The sequence below is a fragment of the Rhinolophus ferrumequinum genome, chromosome 7, assembly GCF_004115265.2.
Source record: "Rhinolophus ferrumequinum isolate MPI-CBG mRhiFer1 chromosome 7, mRhiFer1_v1.p, whole genome shotgun sequence".
Classification (NCBI taxonomy): Eukaryota; Metazoa; Chordata; class Mammalia; order Chiroptera; family Rhinolophidae; genus Rhinolophus; species Rhinolophus ferrumequinum.
This window is the reverse complement of record NC_046290.1, coordinates 41,923,144-41,945,442: the sequence shown is the minus strand read 5'-3', so window position 1 is coordinate 41,945,442 and position 22,299 is coordinate 41,923,144. Positions and strand designations below refer to the sequence as shown.

Genomic DNA, 22,299 nt, shown 5'->3' with positions numbered 1-22,299 from the left:
CCAGAAAGACTATATTAATAAAACGTTTCACAGCAGCCAGTAATGTATGAGAGTATCTGTTCACCCATTCTTTCACCAACACAAAGTGTTATCAACCTTTTTGATCTAATCTGGAAAAAAGTATACTTCCGAAGTGTACCTTTAATTGCATTTCAATGTGTTTTGAGTGAGATCGAACATCTTTCAATATATTTAAACAGCTGTTTTCATTTCCTTTTTTTGAATCATACTGGGATGTAAGCCAATTATGAATTATCTGTTTATTTACAGTGAAAGATGTTTTCGTTTCAAAGACTTAAGTCCAAAATAATTGTAGTTAAGATTAAAATTTTAATGGATTAAGTCTGATTTCCACTCTGGGTTTTCTTCTTTCTTCCTTTGTTTCTTTTCTTTTCTTTCTTTTTTTTTATCTTGTGTATTTGTTGTGGACAGTGGTTGGCTGGGCTCTTTTTAAAATTTTTTTTTTTTTTTTTTTTTTTTTTTTTTTTTTTTTTTTTTTTTTTTTTGAGGAGGGCTATCTCACAGTGGCCCATGCAGCCTTGGTTTTATCAGCACCACGCTCTAACCAACTGAGCTAACCAGCCACTCCATATAAGCACATAGGGTTGGTATTTTGGAATGCCCTGTTCCTGGGGCTTTTTGGGTCTAACAGGGAAAGACAGGCTGGAAAGCCAGTAAAGGTATTCAAGTATTTTGAATGTTAAAACAGACACTCATGGTACATAGGGAGGCAGAGGGAGGGGTAAGGGATACTGGTGGTCATTTCATTTGGACTGAGCTGTGGGTGGACCAGAGAGATATGGTGTTTAGGAATTTATTGGTTTATTAATGTAAAAAAGGATCCACTAGAAAAATGTCTATTTTGCTATTTCCTCAACATTAGCATAAAGAAAGACACAAGAACAGTTTGTCATGTTCTGGGAACTGCAAGCTATTTGATGGAGTTTGAGAATAGAGCCTGAAAAGGTGTAGCAGTGAAGCGATAGGACAGAGACCAGATTGTAGCAGGTCATACATACTGTGTTTCCCTGAAAATAAGACCTAGCTGGACAATCAACTCTAATGTGTCTTTTGGAGTAAAAATTAATATAAAACCCAATTGTATTATATTATGTTACATTATATTATATTAAGTTATATTATATTATGTTATAAGACTCAGTCTTATATTATAGTAAAATAAGACTGGGCTTTATATTAATTTTTGCTCCAAAAGACACATTAGAGCTGATTGTCCGGCTAGGTCTTACTTTCGGAGAGACACGGTAGGTGGCAGGCATAGAAGTTTGTGATGCAATTAAACAGTTCACTGTGGCTATTTAAAAAAAAATAATTAAAATTATGAAACACTTCAGATATATTAAGAAATAAAAGTACCAAAAATCCTTCATTGATATATATACTGTTTGTTGGCCAATTATAAAACAAAAACTCATGGCCCTGGGAATCTGATTATGCTGATTCTTGTCAGCTTTCTTTTGACTGACTTCATGGCCTTGAGAAAAATCATATACTTGTAATTGGAACTAGATAGACAAAATATTCTCTAACCCAGTGGCATGTTTATTAATTGAGAACAACAAATTGAAATTTAAGTCTAAGATGATTGCTCTCTTGCCTTTACATTATAAGTGACGTAAATGGATAGTATAAGATACTTCAAAATTACTTACAGTCTTCTTAACAAATCCTTTATTATTTATAAGGGTGAATTTCCATCCTAGCACATATTGCAAATTACTGTGTCCAAATTAATGCTGATTTTTGGAGGTTAGGTAGTTGCAGAGATATTGTTTAAGAACCCATCTTTGTTAGAATTATACATTGTTACAGATTCAGATATAACGAATCAAGCCATAATTTTCGAAAGCTAAAGATGATGTTAATTTACATTATCTTAGTCCCCAGCACTTAACCATTTCAAGATTTCACTCTGATTTAATTTTGGTTTGGTCTGTCAGATGAAATGATAAATGGTGATTTAAAGTTGAACAAACTAGACAGTGTTTTATGGATGAATAAAGTAATTTAACAAGATTGATTCAAAGAGCACATGTTCCCTTTCAAATGTTAGGTGCTGGAGTGTGGAGTTTGTGAAGATGTCTTTTCTTTGCAAGGAGACAAAGTCCCTCGCCTTCTTCTTTGTGGCCACACGGTCTGTCATGACTGCCTCACTCGCCTGCCTCTTCATGGAAGAGCAATCCGTTGCCCTTTTGATCGACAAGTGACAGACTTAGGTAGGAAAATATATATGTATGTATTTAAGATTTAGAATTTTTTATATAATACAAATGTGATAGAAAACAATTTCTCTCTTCTTGATTTTTAAAATTACATAATTCCAAGGAGGTTTCAATTTCTATTAAGCCAGTAGTCTTATAACTATAAACTAGCTCACCCTTAGGTGGTAGTTTTATTTCATCTTCTGAGGTGTTTATATTCAGTACTTCCTTATATATGAAGAGTTTTAAGACACCTGTGAACAACATGCCAACTTTATTCAAAGAAATAAGAAAATTTATTTGCCTGAAGCCATTAATCCATCAAAACAATGTTCCTTTAATAAATGAATAGGCCAATAATGAAATACATATAAGTAATTTGAGTGTCGGCATGTTTTTATTTACTAGTGTCAGAAACAGAAGTGTTTGTAGCTTGTGATAATGACTTGTTTTCTTTTAAAATAAGTTTAATGTTTTTTTGTGGATGTTTTTCAGTTCCTTGCAAACTTCTGAAATTTCACTTTATATATTTCAAAATGAGTTATTACTGTGGGATACCAGATTTGGAAATAATAACATTTATTAACATTTGAACAGTTATTTTACAAACATGAATTCTATAAATGTACTCTTTTTGATAACAGAATATTCTCCAAAATAAATCGCTTAAGGGTGTCATTTTTTTTTTCAGGTCAGTAGCACTATTTGTTTTAAGGCTATTTTAATGTATTCATACTATATATCAGGTGGAACACATTCAAAATAATTTATCCACCAAAAAAAGAAAGCAAGAATAACCAGATTTTTTTAGACTAGAAAGCTTTAAAATGCTAAAATTATTATTGTAAAATGTTTTATTCTAGGGGAAGATTAGGTTTTTTAAGGTTTTGGTAGTCTTTGATTGAAATAAATCCGTAGTATGTCATTTGCCAGAAAACTAATATAGGACAGTATTAGCATTATTACATATGATATTAACTTACTTAACCAAGAAATTACTTAGTCAAGAAATAATAGGGATGTGAGGGAGAGATGTCTGTATTTTGACATTCTTTTATTTGGCCTTTTATTCTGTAAGATATCATACCATCTTTATAGAAAACTATAGAAATATACATTTTAGAAATGGTAATGTTTCGCAAACAGAGGCTGGACCCTTCTACCTTTTTGAAGGGCACTGTCCCTCGTCTACGTAAGTATCGTAGTATGGTTGTTAACATCCTCAATATTTGAACTAGAAATTTATGACAGGCAACGGTTAGTCATATCCTAGGTTAAAATTAAACATGACTGCTGTATATCGACATTAGGAAAAGCAAATCAATAACTCTGCCTTGGGTATAGATAGTAATTACTATACCTCGTAGATGAGGTTTTTACTGTGATTTTAGCCTATGGAATATGTGTTAATGACCCTTGATATAGTTTGATATCATTTTTTAAAATCTATTTTTAATTGTACTATAGAAATAATGTATATATACGTTGCAGAAAATTTGAAAATTTAGAAAGCTTTCTTTATAGAAGAAAAAAATCATTTGTAATTCCTCTTCTTGGAGAAGAAATCTACTGTTAATGTGAGAGAATCAGAATGAGAATTCTTTTCTAGTCCAAGAAGAATATTAGTAGTTATTTGTGGTAGTTATCAGTACGATTCAGCAATGTCTCTCGTTCTTTTCTGTACACATGGTAAAATTATACTTCCCTGTCCTCTTATAGTTAGGTATGATTGTGTAATTTCCTTTTCACCAGTGACATATGGATAGAATTGAGGTGTTAACTTCCTGATAGAAGCTGTTCAGAAGGGGGTGTATTGTAGGGAAGAGTAGTTTTCTTAAGGTTTCAGTAGTCTTTGATTTAAATAAATACATAGCAGTAACTGCTTTTCCCTTCAGCAGTGCGGTGGTCCAGGGCGTTGGAGGCTCAGTGGCTTGTGCCCCTGATCAGGGACAGTAGGGAACACTAACCTTTTTTATCTTCCCCAATCCCTGAGATGTTGCATGAGCAAGAAGCACATCTTTGTTGTTTTAAGCCATTGAGATTTTATTTTGACAGTTACAGAAGTAATAGTGATATAGTAGGCAGTAGATAGATACTTCTAGGAGTTTATGTGTACATATTCATTATATAATGACAGTATTTGGAAAATTGTCACGACAATATTTTTAAATAAAGGACTTGCTTAGTATACTTCTTAGCCATTATATAAGTAGAGTAGATACAACTCAGCTTGTTGTAGAATACATGTGAAAATTGAAAACGATGAGAATGCCTTATAGGGTGGCAAAGTTGAGGGAGAAATGCTGGGTGAGCTGCATAAAAATACTTGGGAAAGAAGGTCACAGAAGTCAGATACAAGGCTAAAGTTATTTACCCTAATATGAACATTTTTTTGGAGAACCACAAGAAGTGGTTTCTTTTCTTTCTTTCCTTTTTTTTTTTAAATAAATAAGGAAAGGTGAGCTAAGAGGAATAGGAGACCTGCAGCCAGTGACCTCATCATCCTTTCATTTATTTATTTATTTATTTATTTATTTATTTATTCATTCATTCATTCAGTGAATATGTATTAGGTGACAGCTATGTGTCAGATGGTATTTGTGCACAGAAGTGCACCATAACGGACATATTCCTTCTAACTGCTGAAGGGTCTTGCTTTTATTTACAGGCTCAGGATGAGAGAGAGAGAGAGAGAGAGAGAGAAAGAGAGAAAGAGAGAGAGAATATGAATATGAATATGAATATGCATGCATGTATGCATGCTCATCTGGCCTTTTCCGGTCAGTTCTGGGGAAAGAAGCATTGTTCTGTATTCAAATGTGCCTAGAGTCTAACCTACCTAAAAGGTGTTGTTGTCTTGCTTTGGTGTGAGGATCTGAATATTTGTGTGGGAAGGAGTTCATATAGTTATAGACCACTATAGTGTTCTAGGTTAGAGGAGGGGTGGGGGGAAATGTTATCTTTAGCTGTTTGAGTTCCAGTTTAGATAGAGATGGAGTTATTTAAGGTTAAGCGTATCTTTCATACAGTGGTTTTCAAACTTGAGTCATAGCTTGTTTGTGGTCATGAAATCAATTTAATTGGTTGTGACAGATATTTTAAAAAATGAAATAGAACTGAAAACATCAGTGTGTTGCACACTGTAAGGGTAAATATTAGTGTGTGAAATGTTTGTTTCAGTTATATATACGATACATGATCCTATAAATACAGTGTAAATTATATTTCTTACTGTAGGTTGCTATAAAAATATTTCAAAGCAATTGTTTTAGAATATATATTAAAAGTCAGTGACGAAATAGGATTTATAAAGTTAAATGATAGAAAAATAATAGAACTTTAAAGTATGTTTCTACTGAGAATGCTGAAGAGTTCTGTTTTTTTAATAATGGTTAGATAATTGTTCTAGCATAAAAGAAAATGGGGAAAATTTGAATTTTTAAAATTTAGACATTATTAATGACTAAACTGGATGACTTAGAAATTACTATTGAGGTTTGAGGTAGAATGGTTAATACTCCATTCTGTTAGATTTAATTATTTTTATATTCTAGGAGATTCAGGTGTCTGGGGATTGAAAAAAAATTTTGCTTTATTGGAGCTTTTGGAACGACTGCAGAATGGACATATTGGTCAGTATGGTGCTGCAGAAGAAGCCATTGGGATATCTGGAGAGGTATTGATTGATGAAATATTTATTGGTGAAATATTTATTATTGGTGAAATATTTATTATAAGCTCAAATTTCTACATTTAATTTAAAATACTTGCCATTAAAAGCTCAATATAACCTCACTTACTCCAGCAGGGAGGACCCCAGAAACACAACTTTTCATTACATTCCAGTTCTTAAGGCAACAATGCTCCCAGTAGAATAGAAGTAAAACTGAAACTTGAATTATCTGAAAATGCTATACCCAAACTATGTTTTTTGTATAAACTCGTCTGTTTATTATAGTTAGTTCTATCTAAGGGTAAAGTGAAAGAATAAGAAGATTATGGAAGAGTAAGGATGCATAAGCTATATTAAAGCAGAGGATGCAAAAGTGAAGCAATCAACAATAAAGCACAAAGAAAGAGGTACTCCATGAAGAGGCAATTTAGTGTAGAGGTAAAATGCCTTAAAGATACCAGTGGTTCTTGAGGGAGTTACTACTAGTAAATATCTTCATGAGAAGGATAAGTTATTTGTAGGTGTATTCTCTTCATCCAGATGGGTAAATATCCAATAAATATTAGAAAGAAATATGCTAACACAGGTTAAAATACATTTTTGACACTTAAAGAGTTGTCTGCATAGCTGATAGACTGTTCTGGATATAAGAATAGATGTAGTATGGGCCGGCCTGGTGGCTCAGGCGGTTAGAGCTCCATCCTCCTAACTCTGAAGGCTGCGGCTTCGATTCCCACATGGGCCATTGGGCTCTCAACCACAAGGTTGCGAGTTCAATTCCTCGAGTCCTGCAAGGGATGGTGGGCTCTGCCCCCTGCAACTAAGATTGAACATGGCACCTTGAGCTGAGCTGCATCCCGGATGGCTCAGTTGGTTGGAGTGCCGGCTCTCAACCACAAGGTTGCCAGTTCGATTCCTAGAGTCCCGCAAGGGATGGTGGGCTGTGCCCACCTAGCAACGGCAACTGGACCTGGAGCTGAGTGCGCCCTCCACAGCTAAGACTGAAAGGACAACTTGAAGCTGAACAGCATCCTCCACAACTAAGGTTGAAAGGACAACAACTTGACGTGGAAGAAAAGTCCTGGAAGTACACACTGTTCCCCAATAAAGTGCTGTTCTCCTTCCCCAATAAAATCTTAAAAAAAAAAAAAAAAAAGAGAACGCTGACCCAAATTTATTAAAAAAAAAAAAATAGATGTAGTAAATAATAGTTAATATTTTGGTGATCAACTTTAAAACCATATGTTTACTATCACGGAAAAAATACCACATTGATTTCCATTTCTCTTTTATTAGATCATGATTTCTTTTATGTATAGTGAGTCAGTGAAATGAATTTCAAACTGAAGCATTGTTTTCTGAGATTTTTTTCAGTTCTTTCACATGCTATATCTTTTACCTATATTTCAAAAGACATTAGAAATTGTCTAATGTTGATCTTGTAAATTATTTGTCAGGTCTGGAAAATAGAAGTCATGAATTTTTTACTTTACATGTGCACATCTCTCATTGCAAACAAAACTGGTTAACTTTGGGTTCCTTTTTATTTCATGTGATACTGAATGACATCATTGATGTATTTTCTAATTTTTATTTCTGGAAAAATTTATGCCAAATCTCTCCCTTTCCAATTATGGCCTTTTAATATTCAGCAAAAATTTCCGAAGTATTCTTGATTATCTGACATGTAAAACTTTCCAACTTGAAATGCTGTTTAGTAATTCATGAAAATTATAAATAATATATAAAAGCTTACATATAACAGGTTATTTATTTATTTTTAATTGATTAAATCAGTGACTTTCAACCAGAACCATGCAATGGACTCACCTGTGGAGCTTTAGAAAAAAATACACAAGCTCAGTCTTTACCCTACTGAAATAAGTATTTGCTAGGTTGAAGTCTTGGAATCTGTATTTTTAAAAGCTTCCCAGCTAATTCTGATGCATACGCCTGGTTATCTACATAGCACTTGTGCTTCTCTTCTTCCTCTACATCATCATGACAAATAATATTTAAAGCAGTGGGTGTGTATTTAATATTAGCTTTTTCAGTCTTTAACAAAGACCTCTAACCTCTATTGTTCAATTTCTTTGTGTGAAGTGAGGGGATTTCATGGCAAATATCTTTGTACTGATTGTGAATCTATGAGAAGAGTTTTAGTTTTGACTTCAAATTCACTGCATATATTGATAATCAATTTTGGGAATAGCTTCTCACCCGTAGACATGAATACTTTCTCAGGTGAGTAGCAAATGACCTTTGTACTTAATTATTAGTATATTTTCAGATATAAAGGCTGGTTAGTTAAAAAAAGAGATTATGGGCTTTAGTATTTCAGAATTTGTTATGTTATAGTGATTGGGGTTCAGTATTAAGACATTAATCTTTTGTTTATCAGAGCATCATTCGTTGCGATGAAGATGAAGCTCACGTTGCCTCTGTATATTGCACTGTATGTGCAACTCACCTGTGCTCAGAGTGTTCCCAAGTTACCCATTCTACAAAGACATTAGCCAAGCACAGGCGAGTGCCTCTAGCTGATAAACCTCATGAGAAAACCATGTGCTCTCAGCATCAGGTGCATGCCATTGAGTTTGTTTGCTTGGAAGAAGGCTGTCAAACTAGCCCACTTATGTGCTGTGTCTGCAAAGAATATGGAAAACACCAAGGTCACAAGGTATGAATATAATTAAACTGGATGGCTCTACCTACTTTACCAGCCCACCATTTGTTTCCACTGACTTGGTTCTTTATGCTAAAAGCAGGAATTGAAGAAGAGTTAAGTGATGAATGAGTTGAGCTTGATAGCTTGAAAAGAAATGAGAGATTTAATTTCTGAATGACAGTAATTCAGAGAGGCCTCATGATTCTTTCTTTACTGAAAAATAGCTTTCCAGTAGGAAACAAAGTTCTCCTTTGTGTGCATGTTTTCATAATGAACTGTATTGTTTTAACAGTATTTATGTCTACAATATTTATGTCTACTGCTTATGATAAAATTTGACAGTCTGTTGGGTTCTTATTTAGTGATAAATGAACTTCCAAATTTTAAATTATTTCTTTGCAGGATAAACAGTTTTTGCATGAAAAAGCAAATTAGTATTTCGTATGCTGTGCTTTTTTGTAAATGTGTTATAAAAACCACTTGTGGCTGATGCTGTTTTTTATTAATCGGAGTGATTTAAATAGCTGTTTATATCATTAATCAATACTATAGGTTCTTTTCTATAATTATGTTCCATTTTGTAGCATTCAGTATTGGAACCAGAAGCTAACCAGATCCGAGCATCAATTTTAGATATGGCTCATTGCATACGGACCTTCACTGAGGAAATATCAGATTATTCCAGAAAATTAGTTGGAATCGTTCAGCACATTGAAGGAGGAGAACAAATAGTGGAAGATGGGATTGGCATGGCCCACACAGAGCATGTATGGATTTTTCTTTCTTCTTTACCTTTTTGCTCTTTTTCCTTATTACCTTTAACTTCCTAGTCTTTATTGAGCAATTGAACTGTGCCAGTACTGCACTAATCACTGCAAATAATTCTTTTAAAAAGTGTCTGTCTTCATGGAATTTATAATCCGTCATGGAAAAGAGACAGTTTCAAGGATGGTAACTTTATTTTGTGGGAGCAGTACAGGATGCCTTGGCAGTGCATAAGAGGGGCAGTAATTTAGGTGAGTCAGGTAAAACTTCCCAGAAGATGTAATATCTAAACTGAGATTAGAAGGGATTTAGTCAGGGAGAAGAGTGGGGTGGGGAGTGGTTGTCCCAGACAGGGAAGAATCTGTTAAAATGGATAGTTAACTGGGAGGGTCAGGCCTGATGTCTATTTCTACTTTGCCCAGCTGGGCACTAATGGGGGAGAAGGAAGAGTTTTGGGAGGGGATAATGGGACCAAGCTGATAAGTTTAATTTAGAAGTCAAATTATTATTCCTGTGAAATAATGCAGGGGAGATCCCCTCCAGTGAATTAGAGAGTTGGGAAGGCAGTGTGTTTAACTTTTAAGAAATTGGCTGTGAAGAGAAGAAGGAAGGAACTATGGTGGTAATTGTAGTTGCTTTTTAAAATTGAATTATAGAGAAAGGAATCTTTTTAGATGGGAATATAAAATACAGGGACAAAATGTAATGTTTTTCTTTGGTAACCAAACAAATTTAAAGCTAAGTCACTGAGGAATAATGTTAGAACTGCTCTATCAAAAACAGCAGCCATTAGCCACATGTGGCTAGTTATGTTTAAATTATTTAAAAATTAAATACAAAAATTTAAATTTAGTTCTTCAGTTTCACTAGCTACATTTCAAGTACACTTCAAGTACCTGAAGCTAGTGGCGACTGTATTGGACAGCAAAGCTATAGAACATGTCCATCTTCACAGAAAGTTCTGTTGGACATTGTGCTAGAGTGGAAATATTTTATTCCTTCCCTCGGCAAATATTATTGACACATACCAACTGCTAGACACTGTTCTAGCACTGTTTTTGCTGAGGAGACACCACTGTACAAGTCAGAAAGCTCTGCTTTTGCAGACTTTACATTCTACTGTGAGGAGAGGGACGATAACTAAGTAAAATCCTTATGGCAGAAGTATGTTAGGGGCTTTGGAGAAAAACAAGGGAAACAGAGAGTGCACATTTATATGGAGTATTCAAGGACAGATTCCTGAGAAGGGGACAGTGAGCAAAGACCTAACGGAGATGCAAAAGGGAACCATGCAAATATTTTGGAGAAGAGCATTCCAGGCAGAGAAAAATGCAAGTGCAAACAGGCCCTGAAGTAGGAGTGTGTCTCCTGTGCTTAAGAAACTGAGGAGGCAAGTGTAGCTAGAGTAGAGTGACTGAGGAGGGCCATAGAAAGAGTTGAAGTCAGAAGGGGCCTTATGTAGGCACTTGCTCTTCTTTCCACCAGGGACGTTCTCCCTCAAGATATTTGTGTGCTTCCCTCTCTTACCTCCTTCAGCTGTTTGCTCAGATGTGCCTTTTGCAGGGAGTCTGTCCTTGAACACCCCATGTAAAGGATTCTGGCATTTACTCTGAGAGGAATGGGAAACCATTGAAGGGTTTTGAGCAAAAGAAAAATTATCTTTCTGACCTACCATTTTAGTAGGATCGTCTGGCTGCTGGGTTGAGTATACGTTGTAGAGGAGGGTGGTACCTAGTGAGACCAATTAGAAGACTGTTAAAATAACCAGGTGAGAAATGGTAGTGGCTCGGATCAGGTCGATAGAAGTGGAGGTGCTGAGGCATGATTAGATTCTGGATATATTCTGGAGTCCACAGAATTTGCTGAGGGACGAGTTTTGGGATACGAAAGAGTTGTGTTAAAGATGGCTCCAATTTTTTTGTCTTGAACAACCTGGAGGACGGAGTTGCCATTTATTGAGATGGAGGAAAGTAGGTTTGGGGTTGGGAGAGACTGGAGATTAGGTATTCCATTTTGCTTGAGATGCCGTTTAAAAAGTGTGATATCCAAAAGCTGTGGTTAAGGGGAAATATCTAGTGTAGAGATACAAATTTTAGGACTTTTAAGGATATAGATAGTATTTAAATATTTATTATTTCACATACACAGTCTTTGTTATGGTTACAGTTGTTTAAAACTTATTTTTTTAATTAAATTTATTGGGGTGATAAAACTTGTTTTTATTTCCTTAGGTACCAGGTACTGCGGAGAATGCCCGATCATGTGTCCGAGCTTATTTTTCTGATCTGCATGAAACTCTGTGTCGTCAAGAAGAAATGGCTCTAAGTGTTGTTGATGCTCATGTTCGAGAAAAACTGATTTGGCTCAGGCAGCAACAAGAAGATATGACTATTTTATTGTCCCAAGTTTCAACAGCCTGTCTCCATTGTGAAAAGACTTTACAACAGGTAGGTAGTTTAAACATAGGAAGGACATAGTTTAAGAAGGAGGATTTGTCAGGTTAAGTAGATAATTACCAGAGGTACACACTAATGTGTTTTATCACGTTAATAAACATTTGTATATTATTATATATAACTGTATACATTGACATTGAGCTTAGGACAACCTCTAACCTTGAATTGCTCCACCAGCCCTGTCAGTGTCTTCTCCTTCATGTGCCCTCCCAACCATAACATCATTGGTTCTAGAATCTAACTTCTTGTCATTCTTCAGTCACGCCAAGCCCTTTTACTCTTCTTTGCCAAGCGTGTAGTATTGTTTCTCCTTGGTTGTCTTATATCTCCCTCTTCTGAGAGTGGAAAGCCTTCTTCAAAGGCTAGCTCAAATATTTGCTATTCTTTGACGCTCTCTCTTCCTTATTCTTTTTATTTTTGGGTGGAGGGTGGGAGGGGGAGTTGTCTGTTCTAATGTGTACCTATCTCTGCTCTAGTTCAGTGGTTGGTTGTTAACTTTGATGTCACAGCAAACCTGTTTTTTGATGGTTGTGGTATCATAAGCAATTTATGACCCAGTCTGCAGATAATGTACTTTTTAGATAAAGGTTTTTCTAACAAAAATGTCAGTCTTACTCATTTCTGTTTTGGATTTGCATTCATGAGTGGGCAATGTAAGGCTGAAGTCTATCTTATCTTTACTGATACATTACTAATAATTGTGTTGATTTCAATTCATTTTTGAGCTAAACTTTTTACCATTGTAGAGTTTTTTTTCTCTTAAATGAAATATCTGATTAGACTTCTATGAATGTGGCCTGGCTGTAACCACACAGTCTTAGCTGTCCTGTAGTCCTCATCACATTGAACTATAGTAATTGATGTATGTTGTCCTATTCTTCTGTCTTCTGTTTTGGAATGTTGGGACTGGAACTCTAGAAACCACATGTCTGCTTTGCCAGCTGGCTCCATGTTAGTTTAGCCTCTGCCACTAAGGGACAGTAGAGAGAGACTGGAATGCGGAAATGGTTTCCCATTTGCTTGGGGATACCACCATCCAGAGATATCTGAGTTTGGGCTCTGTGGGTCCCCACCTGTAAGTTTCTAAGTTTTAATCTAGCATCTCCCTTTTATTCCCCCAGCCCTGGGTGTGGTAGCTATAATTATGCCTAGTTAACAGTTGTTCACATTAAGTTTTTTCTGTTCATGTAACTGCTGTGGGTTTTGTCTCCTGATTTGAACCTGAATGATACAGTATGCATATTTGTCCTAGATGTTGATGAAATGAACTTGTTTATCTTTGTAGCTCTAAATTCTTTGTATCTGGACAGAAAGAACTTAAATACTTGTTCAGATGGGTAAGCAAGCCACACAGCAAAATCAAAATGGATTAAATCATATTTACTTGAAAACTTCATAATATTTTTATATTTACTTTATTAAAAAGTATGTTCGTAGTTCCTGAAATATTTGGAAGTATGTTTATGTTAGAGTTTCTGAAGAATTGTGTTGAAGTGGCTGATAATGATGTGGTATTATCTCACTATGTTAATGTTAATGAAATTGGGGTCTTTGATTCATTCTTCATATGGACCTGTTAGTTTTGTTCTGGTTTTTGGCCAGAGAACCCTAACCCCAACCAATATTCTTAAAGTTCCTGCTGCAGAGATAATTGAACAGAGGAATGAATGGAACATCACACATTTATTACCAAATTTGAGAATAAAATTTAATAATCCCTCCCCTCCAAGTTCAAGGCATGAGGCTGAATGGTGAGGATTTGTTTACTCATTTAGCAAATATGTATTGCCTACTATATGCCATGTACATTCTAAGTACATGTGATATATCAGTTAACAAAAAAAGCAAAAAAGCTGTAATCTTGTAGAATTAGCGGGCTAGCAAGAAGAAGACAGACAATAAACCCTAACTATATAAATAAGTAAATTATATAGTATATGAAAAAGTGATAAGACCTAAGGAAAAAAGAAAAGTGTGGAGGTATAGCAGATTGTGTTATCAATCAGGGTCAGGTTATTGAGAGAACGTGAAACTTGAGCAAAGACTCAGAGGAAGAAGTGAAGGAATTAATTTAAGCCCTACTGGGAGGAAGAACATTACAGCCTAGGAAATGGTTAGAGCAAAAACCCGAGGGTAGCATGCCTGGTGTCATGCCTGGTGTGTTTGAGGAACAGAGAAAGAGGCCACGGTGGTGAAGGAGCAGGTAATGGAAGCTGAAACCAGAGGTAAGAGGTAAGAAGGAAGGACTTCAACTTTTACTAACTGGAATGGGGAAACCATTGTGGGGTTTTGAGCACAAGAATGACTTGATTTTACTTTTGTAAAGGATCATTTAGCTGATGTGTAAAAACTAGGTTGAAAGAGGACAAAGATGGAAGGAGTTTATTGCTTAGGAGGCCATTGTAGAATTCCAAGTGAGAGAGAATACTGGCTTGGATGGTGGGGGATAGAAGTGCCCAGATTCTGGATATCTGATAGGATTTGTTGACAGATTGTATGTGGGGCATTAGGGAGGAGAAGGCAAGACTGGCTTCAAGGTTTTTGTTCTGAGCAACTGGAACAATGGAATTGCTATCAACTAATGTGAATGTGCAACAGTGATCAAAAACCAATACCACCACTGCTCTCATGGAACTTACATATTGTTGGGAGATCTCTGTGTTATGAAGAATAAATTGGCTTAAGTATCGAATATCTGGAATAATATTTAAGAAACTGGAAAGTGCTTGACTTTCGAGCAAAGGGCCTGGAGATCTAGAGTGAGAGGGAGACTTGTCAGTTTGACCTGTAGTCTTTTTTTAAAAAATTTTAAACCAATACATGTATATCTTAAATTATTTTTAAAAAATTTTATAGAAGTACAACATACATACGGAAATGTGTTCTTAAGTGTTCAGCTGACTGAATTTTCAGACTGGACATTACTATATAATCAGTACCCTGATCAAGTAATAGGACATTACCAGCACCCCAAAACCCTCAGTTTCCCTTCTGGTAACTACCTGCCTTTTCCCCCAAAGATAAACCACTATCCTGATTTCTAATGCATACTTTATTTTTGCCTATTCTGGTAATTAATATAAATGGAATCATACAGTATGAACTCTTCATGTCATTTTTTTCTTTTACTCTGTATTATGTTTGTAAAATTCATATCACATCGAATTGTGGCCCATTCTCATAAGTGGTATATTATGTTGCATTTGTGAATATGCCACGTTTATTTATTCATTCTTTTGTTGATATGTTCTTAAATTATATATTAATTAGCCTAGTCAAATTTACATTTAAGTTAATTCTGAGTACTGTAATGTTAAAAGAGCTTTTCTTGAGTTTTGATGATACCTCTTTTTTCCTTATTTCTTTAACGTGTTTATAAGAAATATTGTCTTCTCTTTCCTAGGATGATTGCAGAGTTGTCTTGGCAAAACAAGAAATTACAAGGTTACTGGAAACATTGCAGAAACAGCAACAGCAGTTTACAGAGGTTGCAGATCACATTCAATTGGATGCCAGCATCCCTGTGACTTTTACAAAGGTAATATACTATACTTCATTTTTAGATTTGTTTTCTGACAGATCATAATTGTTTACATTCCATGATAATCAGCTTGAAAAGACAAGTACGGAATTCATGAATCATAGGTTTAAAAAAAAAAAAAGCTTTCATTAGTGGAAAATAAAGAGTAGTATAAGGAATCTCCCTGTACCCATCACCCACTTTAACACTTAAAAACTTTTAATTTCATCTCCCCTTTGCCTATACCCCTTTCTGTCTGCAGTCTCCCAGGTTATTTTGAAATAAAGGCCAACACATTTCATCCCAACACCATATCATTTCATCTATGAAATATTTTTGTGTATATTTTCTAAAAGGTAAAGACTCTTTTAAAAAATGTAAGAAAATACCGCTATCACAACTAAAATATTAAATAACAAATAATATCGATTATCCAGTTAGTATTCAAATTTCCCAGATTGTTAAAAAAAATTTTTTTAAGTTCCTTTTTTGAGGCAGAATCCAAACAAGGCCTGTATATATTTTGGTCTCTTTTAAAGTGGATCACCCATAATTTAAAAATTTGTGTGTTCCATTTTGCTTTCCATTTTTAGGGACTTTTTTTTTTAAATTTAATGTTGGTTTGTAATTATGTGAAACATTTACATGATCCAGAGTCAAATCTGTAACGCAAGGTTCATTCAGAGCAGCTTAGCTTCCATCTCTGACCCCTCTACCTTTTTTCTCCCTTCCTCATAGTAACCGATTAAGAATTTTTTCTTAGTTTTATTTATCATTTAAAAAAGTATAGAGAAATATTTTTATATATTTATTTGCACACTCCCTACAATTAAAGGTAGAATACCTTACATACTTCTGCACCATGCCCTTTTCACTTAAATGTATGTCCTGGAGAACAAAGTATACAGTGACATTTTCTGTTCCTTTTTTACAGTTGCAACATACTTTATTGTAAGGATGTACCACTTTTTTATTGTGGCAAAAAACACATAATATAAAATTTACCATCTTAACCATTTTTAAGTGCACAGTTAAGTATGTTCAAATTGTAAGAAACAGGTCACCAGAAATTTTTCATCTTGCAAACTGAAACTCTATACCTTACAAACAGTAACTCCCATTTCCCGCCAGCTGGCCAGCTCCTGATAACCACTATTCTACTTTGTGCTTCTTTGCTTTTGACTGCCCTAAATAGCTCATGTAAGTGGAATCATACAATGTTTATCTTTGTGTGACTGGCTTGTTTCATTTAGCATGATGTCCTCAAAGTTCATCTATGTCATAGCATGTAACAGAATTTCATTGAGTTTTAAGACTAAATAATATTCCGTTGTTTGTATATACCACATTTTGTTTATCCATTCATCCATCCAAGGATATTAAGATTACTCTCACCTCTTGGCTATTGTGAATAGTGCTGTTATGAACATGGGTGTGCAAATATCTCTTTGAGACCTTGCTTTCAATTCTTTTGGATATATATCCAGAAGTGGGATTACTGGATCATATGGTAGTTCTATTTTTAATTTTCTAAGGAAATGCCATACTGTTTTCCATAGTCGTTGTACCATATTATAATCCCAGCAACAGTGCACAAGGGTTCTAATTTCTCTACATTTTTACCAACACTTGTTTTTTTTTTGATAGTTGCCATCCTAATTGGTATGTGGTGATAGCTCATTGTAGTTTTGATCTGCATTTCTCTGATGATTACTGATGCTGAGCATCTTTTCATATGCTTCTTGGCCATCTTATATCTTCTTTAGAGAAGTTTTGTACAAGTCCTTTGCCTATTTTTTTTTATTGAGTTACTTGATTTTTTTGTCAAATTGTAGGAACTTTCTTATATATTCTGGATATGAATCCATTATTAATCCATTGCAAATATTTTCTCCCAATCCTTAGGTTGCTCCTTCACTCTGTCGACTGTCCTTTGATTCACGAAAGTTTTTAAGATTGGTATAGTCCCATTTGTCTGTTTTTGCTTTTGCTGAGTGTACTGTTAGTGTCACATCTAGGAAATTATTGCCAAATCCAGTGTTATGAAGCTTCCCCTCTGTTTTCTTTTAGGAGTTTTATAGTTTTAGTCTCATGTTTAGGGCTTTAATCCATATATTTATAATCCAACTATTTATACTTGTTATGTCTTCTTTGTAAATTTACCTTTTTATCACTCTAATGACCTTCTCTCTTATAATGGTTCTAACTTAAAAACTATTTTGTCTGATGTTAAGATCGCCATTCCTGCTCTCTTCTTGGTATGATTTGCATGGAATATCTTTTTCCATCCTTTTACTTTGAGCCTATGTGTGTCATTAGATATAAAGTGACTCTTGTAGAGAGCATATTGTTGAATCTTGTTTTTTTTTTCCATTTAGTTAAACTTTGTCTTTTGATAAGGGAGTTAAGTCTATTTATAATTAAAGTAACTATTAATAGGTAAGGATTTACTATTGCCATTTTGTTAATTGTTTTCTGTATATATTATAGCTGTTTTTGTTTCTCCTTTCTCCTCTGACTGCCTTCTTTTGTGTTTTATTGTTTTGTAATGACATGGTTTGAGTCCCTTCGCATTTCTTTATGAGTATATTCTATGGATTTTTTGTGTGTGTGTTTAACATTGTAAATACATAAAACATTTTAATTATAACATTCTATTTTAAATTGACAACACTTCAGTTGCATACAAAAACCCTACTCTACCCCCTGCATTTTGTTACTGATGTCACAAATTACATATTTATGTGTTTTATACCTATTAACAGAGGCTTGTAGTTTTAAAAATAGTTTTATTTCAATTCTATAAAAATTAAATTTATGCACCAAAATTACAATAATACAGGTTACTATTTGTTCATGTATTTACCCTTACCATTTTATTATTTTATATATCTTTGTGTTCTTGTCTAGCATCCTTTGGTTTCGATTTGAAAGACTTCTTTGGTATTTCTTGAAGAGTAGGTCTAATGGTAATTATTCCCTCAGCTCGTTTTTCTGGGAAAGCCATTTTTTTCTTCATTTTTGAAGGACACATTTGTCTTTGTCTTTTGACAGTTTGATTATAATGTGTCTCAATGTAGATCTCTTGGGTTTATCCTAGTTGGAATGTGTTGAGTTAGAATTTTTATGTCCATTTCTCTCCTCAGATTGGGAAGTTTTCAGCCATTATTTCTTCAGGTAAGCTCTCTCTGCCCCTTTCTTTCTATACTTCTGGGATTCTCATAATGTGTATATTGGTGGGCTTGCTAGTGTCCCATAAGTCCCTTAGGCTCTCTTCATTTTTCTTCACTCATTTTTCTTTTTTCTCTTCTAACTTAATGAGTTCAAATGACTTGCCTTCAAGTTCGCTCATTCTCTCTTCTGCCTGATGAAGTCTACTGTTGAAACTCTACTGAACTTTTTCAGTGCAGTTATATTTTTAGCTCCAGAATTTTAGTTCTTTTTTTAAAGTTTCTATCTCTTTGTTGATATTCTCATTTTGCCCATTCTTTGTTTTCCTGATTTTGTTAACTTGTCTGTGTTTCTTTTAGCTTCTTGAGCATCTCTATGACCGGTATTTTATATTCTTTGTCTAGCAGCTCATACCTGAATTTTTTTCAGGGTCAGTTTTTGGAATTTTATTTTGTTCCTTTGGTTGGGTCATGTTTTCCTGTTTCTTTGTATGCCTTGTGATATTTTGCTGAGACTTGGGCATTTGAAATAACATCCACTTCTCCCAGTCTGTTAACTGGCTTCTTTATTAACTGGGAAGACCTTCACAGATCAGCCCAGCTAGAGACTCTAGGACTTCTCAAATCTTTTCTGGGGTGTATTTTCTCTGGGTTTGTGTGTGTGTGTTTATTTCTCTCAAATTCTCTAAGCCGCTTGCCCCTACATTTTCTCAGAAACTAGCAATCTCTCATTCCCCATGGTGTCTCCCTGCGCAACTGCAGCTCCAACGTGCCATGTTCTTGCCTCTTTCCAGTGGCTTTCAAATTATGCCACTGGTCCCTAAGAGGTCCAAGTCAGGTAAGACAGAAACCGGTCTCTGGGTCTCTGGAGCAGACCCCAGAGAAGCCAGAACATTGGACACATTCTTTTGTTTCATCCCTAGGAAGAAATGCGGTATGGGAGCTTTCCTCCTGGCTGTGCCAGGTCGGGGCAGGGGCTAAAATGTGTGTGCAAAATTCTGTGAATTTTCCTACCCATTTTGGTGGAATCTCTTCCTACTTTTATGGTATCCGGGTTGCTGTAGCTTCTCAACTTGTCTCTAGAGTTCTCACAAAGGTCCACATATTTTTTCTGAGGGTCAGGACTGTACTGAAGATGCGGATGTTAGTTGAAGCACATGGAGTAAATGAGAATACATAGAATGAGAAGCAGGCCTCATATAGATTCTCAAAAATACCAACATTAAAGAGGTAGATAAAAGGAAAATGAGAGGGAGCATCTAAAACGGTAGAATGAAAACCAGGAAACTTTTGTATCATAAAAGCCAAGAAAAAAGTGCTAAAACGAGGCGGCAAAATGATAATTGATGACACTTATATAGCAGTTATTATATGCCAGCAGCTGTTATAAGGACTTTTATATGTATTGTTAAAAAGTAATACTTGCAAAAATCATGTAAGTTGGGTACTATTTTTATTCTCATTTTATAGATGTGGGAAGTGTAGAGGTCATGCAGCTAGTAATATATACAAGTATGTTTATTGCAAGTATGTTCATTATTTGTAATATAAAAAAATCAGAGATAACCTAACATCTGTCAATTGGAGATTGGTTAAATTGTGGTTTAAGGAATATAATGAAACAATTAAAAGAAAAAGGTAGGTCGTTATGTTTTGAAATGAAAAGATTCCATAATATACTGTTGAGTGTAAAAGTTACTGTGTTTCCCCGAAAATAAGATCTAGCCAGACCATCAGCTCTAATGCGTCTTTTGGAGCAAAAATTAATATAAGACCAGGTATTATATTAATTATATATTATATATTATATAAAACCCAGGCTTATTTTAATATAAGACTGGGTCTTATATTAATTTTTGCTCCAAAAGATGCACGAGAGCTGATGGTCCGGCTAGGTCTTATTTTCGGGGAAGCACTATAGTTGCAATGTGTATGGTTTTTTATTAATTTAATTTTTTTTTTAAAGTGTATTTGTTTTGTTTTTATATATTAACCAGTGTGTGCATAGCAAAGTGGAGAGATATACATGAAATTGTTAACTGGATATATCTGGGAAAAGAGCAGCAATTTTCATTTTTAATTAATATGTTTACTTATATGTTTAGCACAACATAAAGACCTTATTTAAAGAAGATTCAATTGAGCTAGAAAACCTGGGGAAATTAAGTGGGTGCATTTTTTTTTATTTGTATATAAAAAAAGTAGTCCGTTTTACTAAGGGATTTAACAATAATAAGTGATTGTTTTCTCTGAGAAGTTCAGATTCAGGGTATTTTGGGGACTACAACTCACATTTCAGTTGGTTGAGGAATGAGTAGGAGAGAAAGCAATAATTAACTGAGACATTTTATTTTTAAAAAAAGTGTAAATATTAAGGCTTTTTAACTCCATATCAAAATTTAAAGTTTTTGTTTTGTTTTGTTGTTTTTAAATTATAGGACAATAGAGTTCACATTGGACCAAAAATGGAAATTCGAGTTGTTACATTAGGATTAGATGGTGCTGGAAAAACTACGATTTTGTTTAAGTTAAAACAGGATGAGTTTATGCAGCCTATTCCAACAATTGGTAAGCATGAGTATTGCTTTTTACCTTAATAGACATTTTATGGACAAAACCTAGCTTACAGCTGAGTTCTTCGGGTCTTGTTTTATGCCAGTTTGGGATGGAGATGGGCTTTTTTCTGGCTTTGAGACACCAACGGTTCAGAGGAAAAAGGACAGATTCAGTGGCTGTGGGGTTGAAATGGGGATTGTGGGATAGTAAGGAAAAGAGTATTGGTGAGACAATTGGAAGGAATAAATTGGTGACCCTGGCTGAGGGTTAAGGGTGAGGGGGTAGCAGTAGTGCAGAGTGGGCAGGTCCCTGGGTTTCCAGGTCCTATGGACACTGGTAGAGATTTAGACGGCTAACAGCTGATGAAGGTATAGTCTCCCTGTGTGGGTTTATTAGGAATGGAGTTGTTTGGGCAGCAGTAGATACTGCTGTATAAAGATAATTTGTAAGTGACAACTATAATATAAACAAGAGGTTGCCTTGTGTTTGGTGTGTCATTCACTGTAAATATAAGTTCAGTATTAAAGTAACTTTTTTTTTTTAACAACAGGTTTTAATGTGGAAACTGTAGAATATAAAAATCTAAAGTTCACTATTTGGGATGTAGGTGGAAAACACAAATTAAGACCATTGTGGAAACATTATTACCTCAATACCCAAGGTAAAAGGCAAAAATGACATCTTAATGTTTCAGATTTTTAGGATGCTAGTTTTCAGTATATTGATTTAATTAGTAAAGTTGACATTTAAGCTTTGATTAAATACTGATTATACCTTTAAATATTGGTGGCCAGCCACACATAATTAAAAAAAATGAGAATAGAAAGACTGGGCTATATACTTGGGTACCATAATTACAGCATAAAAACAATCCCTAGCTTATATATGTGGGCAATTAACAGTACTTACCTCTTTCTGCTCTTAACAGTTAATTATTAGTGTTTATGTGAATACGATCACTGGCAACATTGTGAAGTACTGTACTGTTTCTGGCATATGGTTCTGCTCATTTCAGTTCAACATTTATCCCATTATAATAATCTCAATAGCTCCATTTCCATTTATCATTGTTATCTGCAGAAGAACCTACAGTGGTTTGCTTTTGACCAAACTGTTTTACATCACATATATTCCATCTAGCATTTATTAACATTTGACATTTATTAACATTATACACTTTTGCCTCTTATACCCCAAAATTAAGCTTATATTTATTGCCACCAGTTCCATTTGTCATCCTACTTTCCACTTAGAAGAGAGACTAGATAA

At 34.7% G+C, this 22,299-nt stretch overlaps 1 protein-coding gene across 1 annotated transcript in view; it reads left to right on the top strand.

Annotated features, from left to right (window-relative positions):
- The window catches only part of TRIM23 (tripartite motif containing 23), a 30,151-nt gene that overhangs the window by 3,059 nt on the left and 4,793 nt on the right, over positions 1-22,299 (top strand). The window contains exons 2-9 of the mRNA XM_033109919.1: positions 2,075-2,237; positions 5,777-5,898; positions 8,297-8,575; positions 9,148-9,330; positions 11,560-11,775; positions 15,188-15,322; positions 20,913-21,042; positions 21,581-21,691. Coding sequence (XP_032965810.1) covers positions 2,075-2,237; positions 5,777-5,898; positions 8,297-8,575; positions 9,148-9,330; positions 11,560-11,775; positions 15,188-15,322; positions 20,913-21,042; positions 21,581-21,691 — 1,339 coding nt within the window. The remainder of the gene's footprint in view (positions 1-2,074; positions 2,238-5,776; positions 5,899-8,296; positions 8,576-9,147; positions 9,331-11,559; positions 11,776-15,187; positions 15,323-20,912; positions 21,043-21,580; positions 21,692-22,299) is intronic.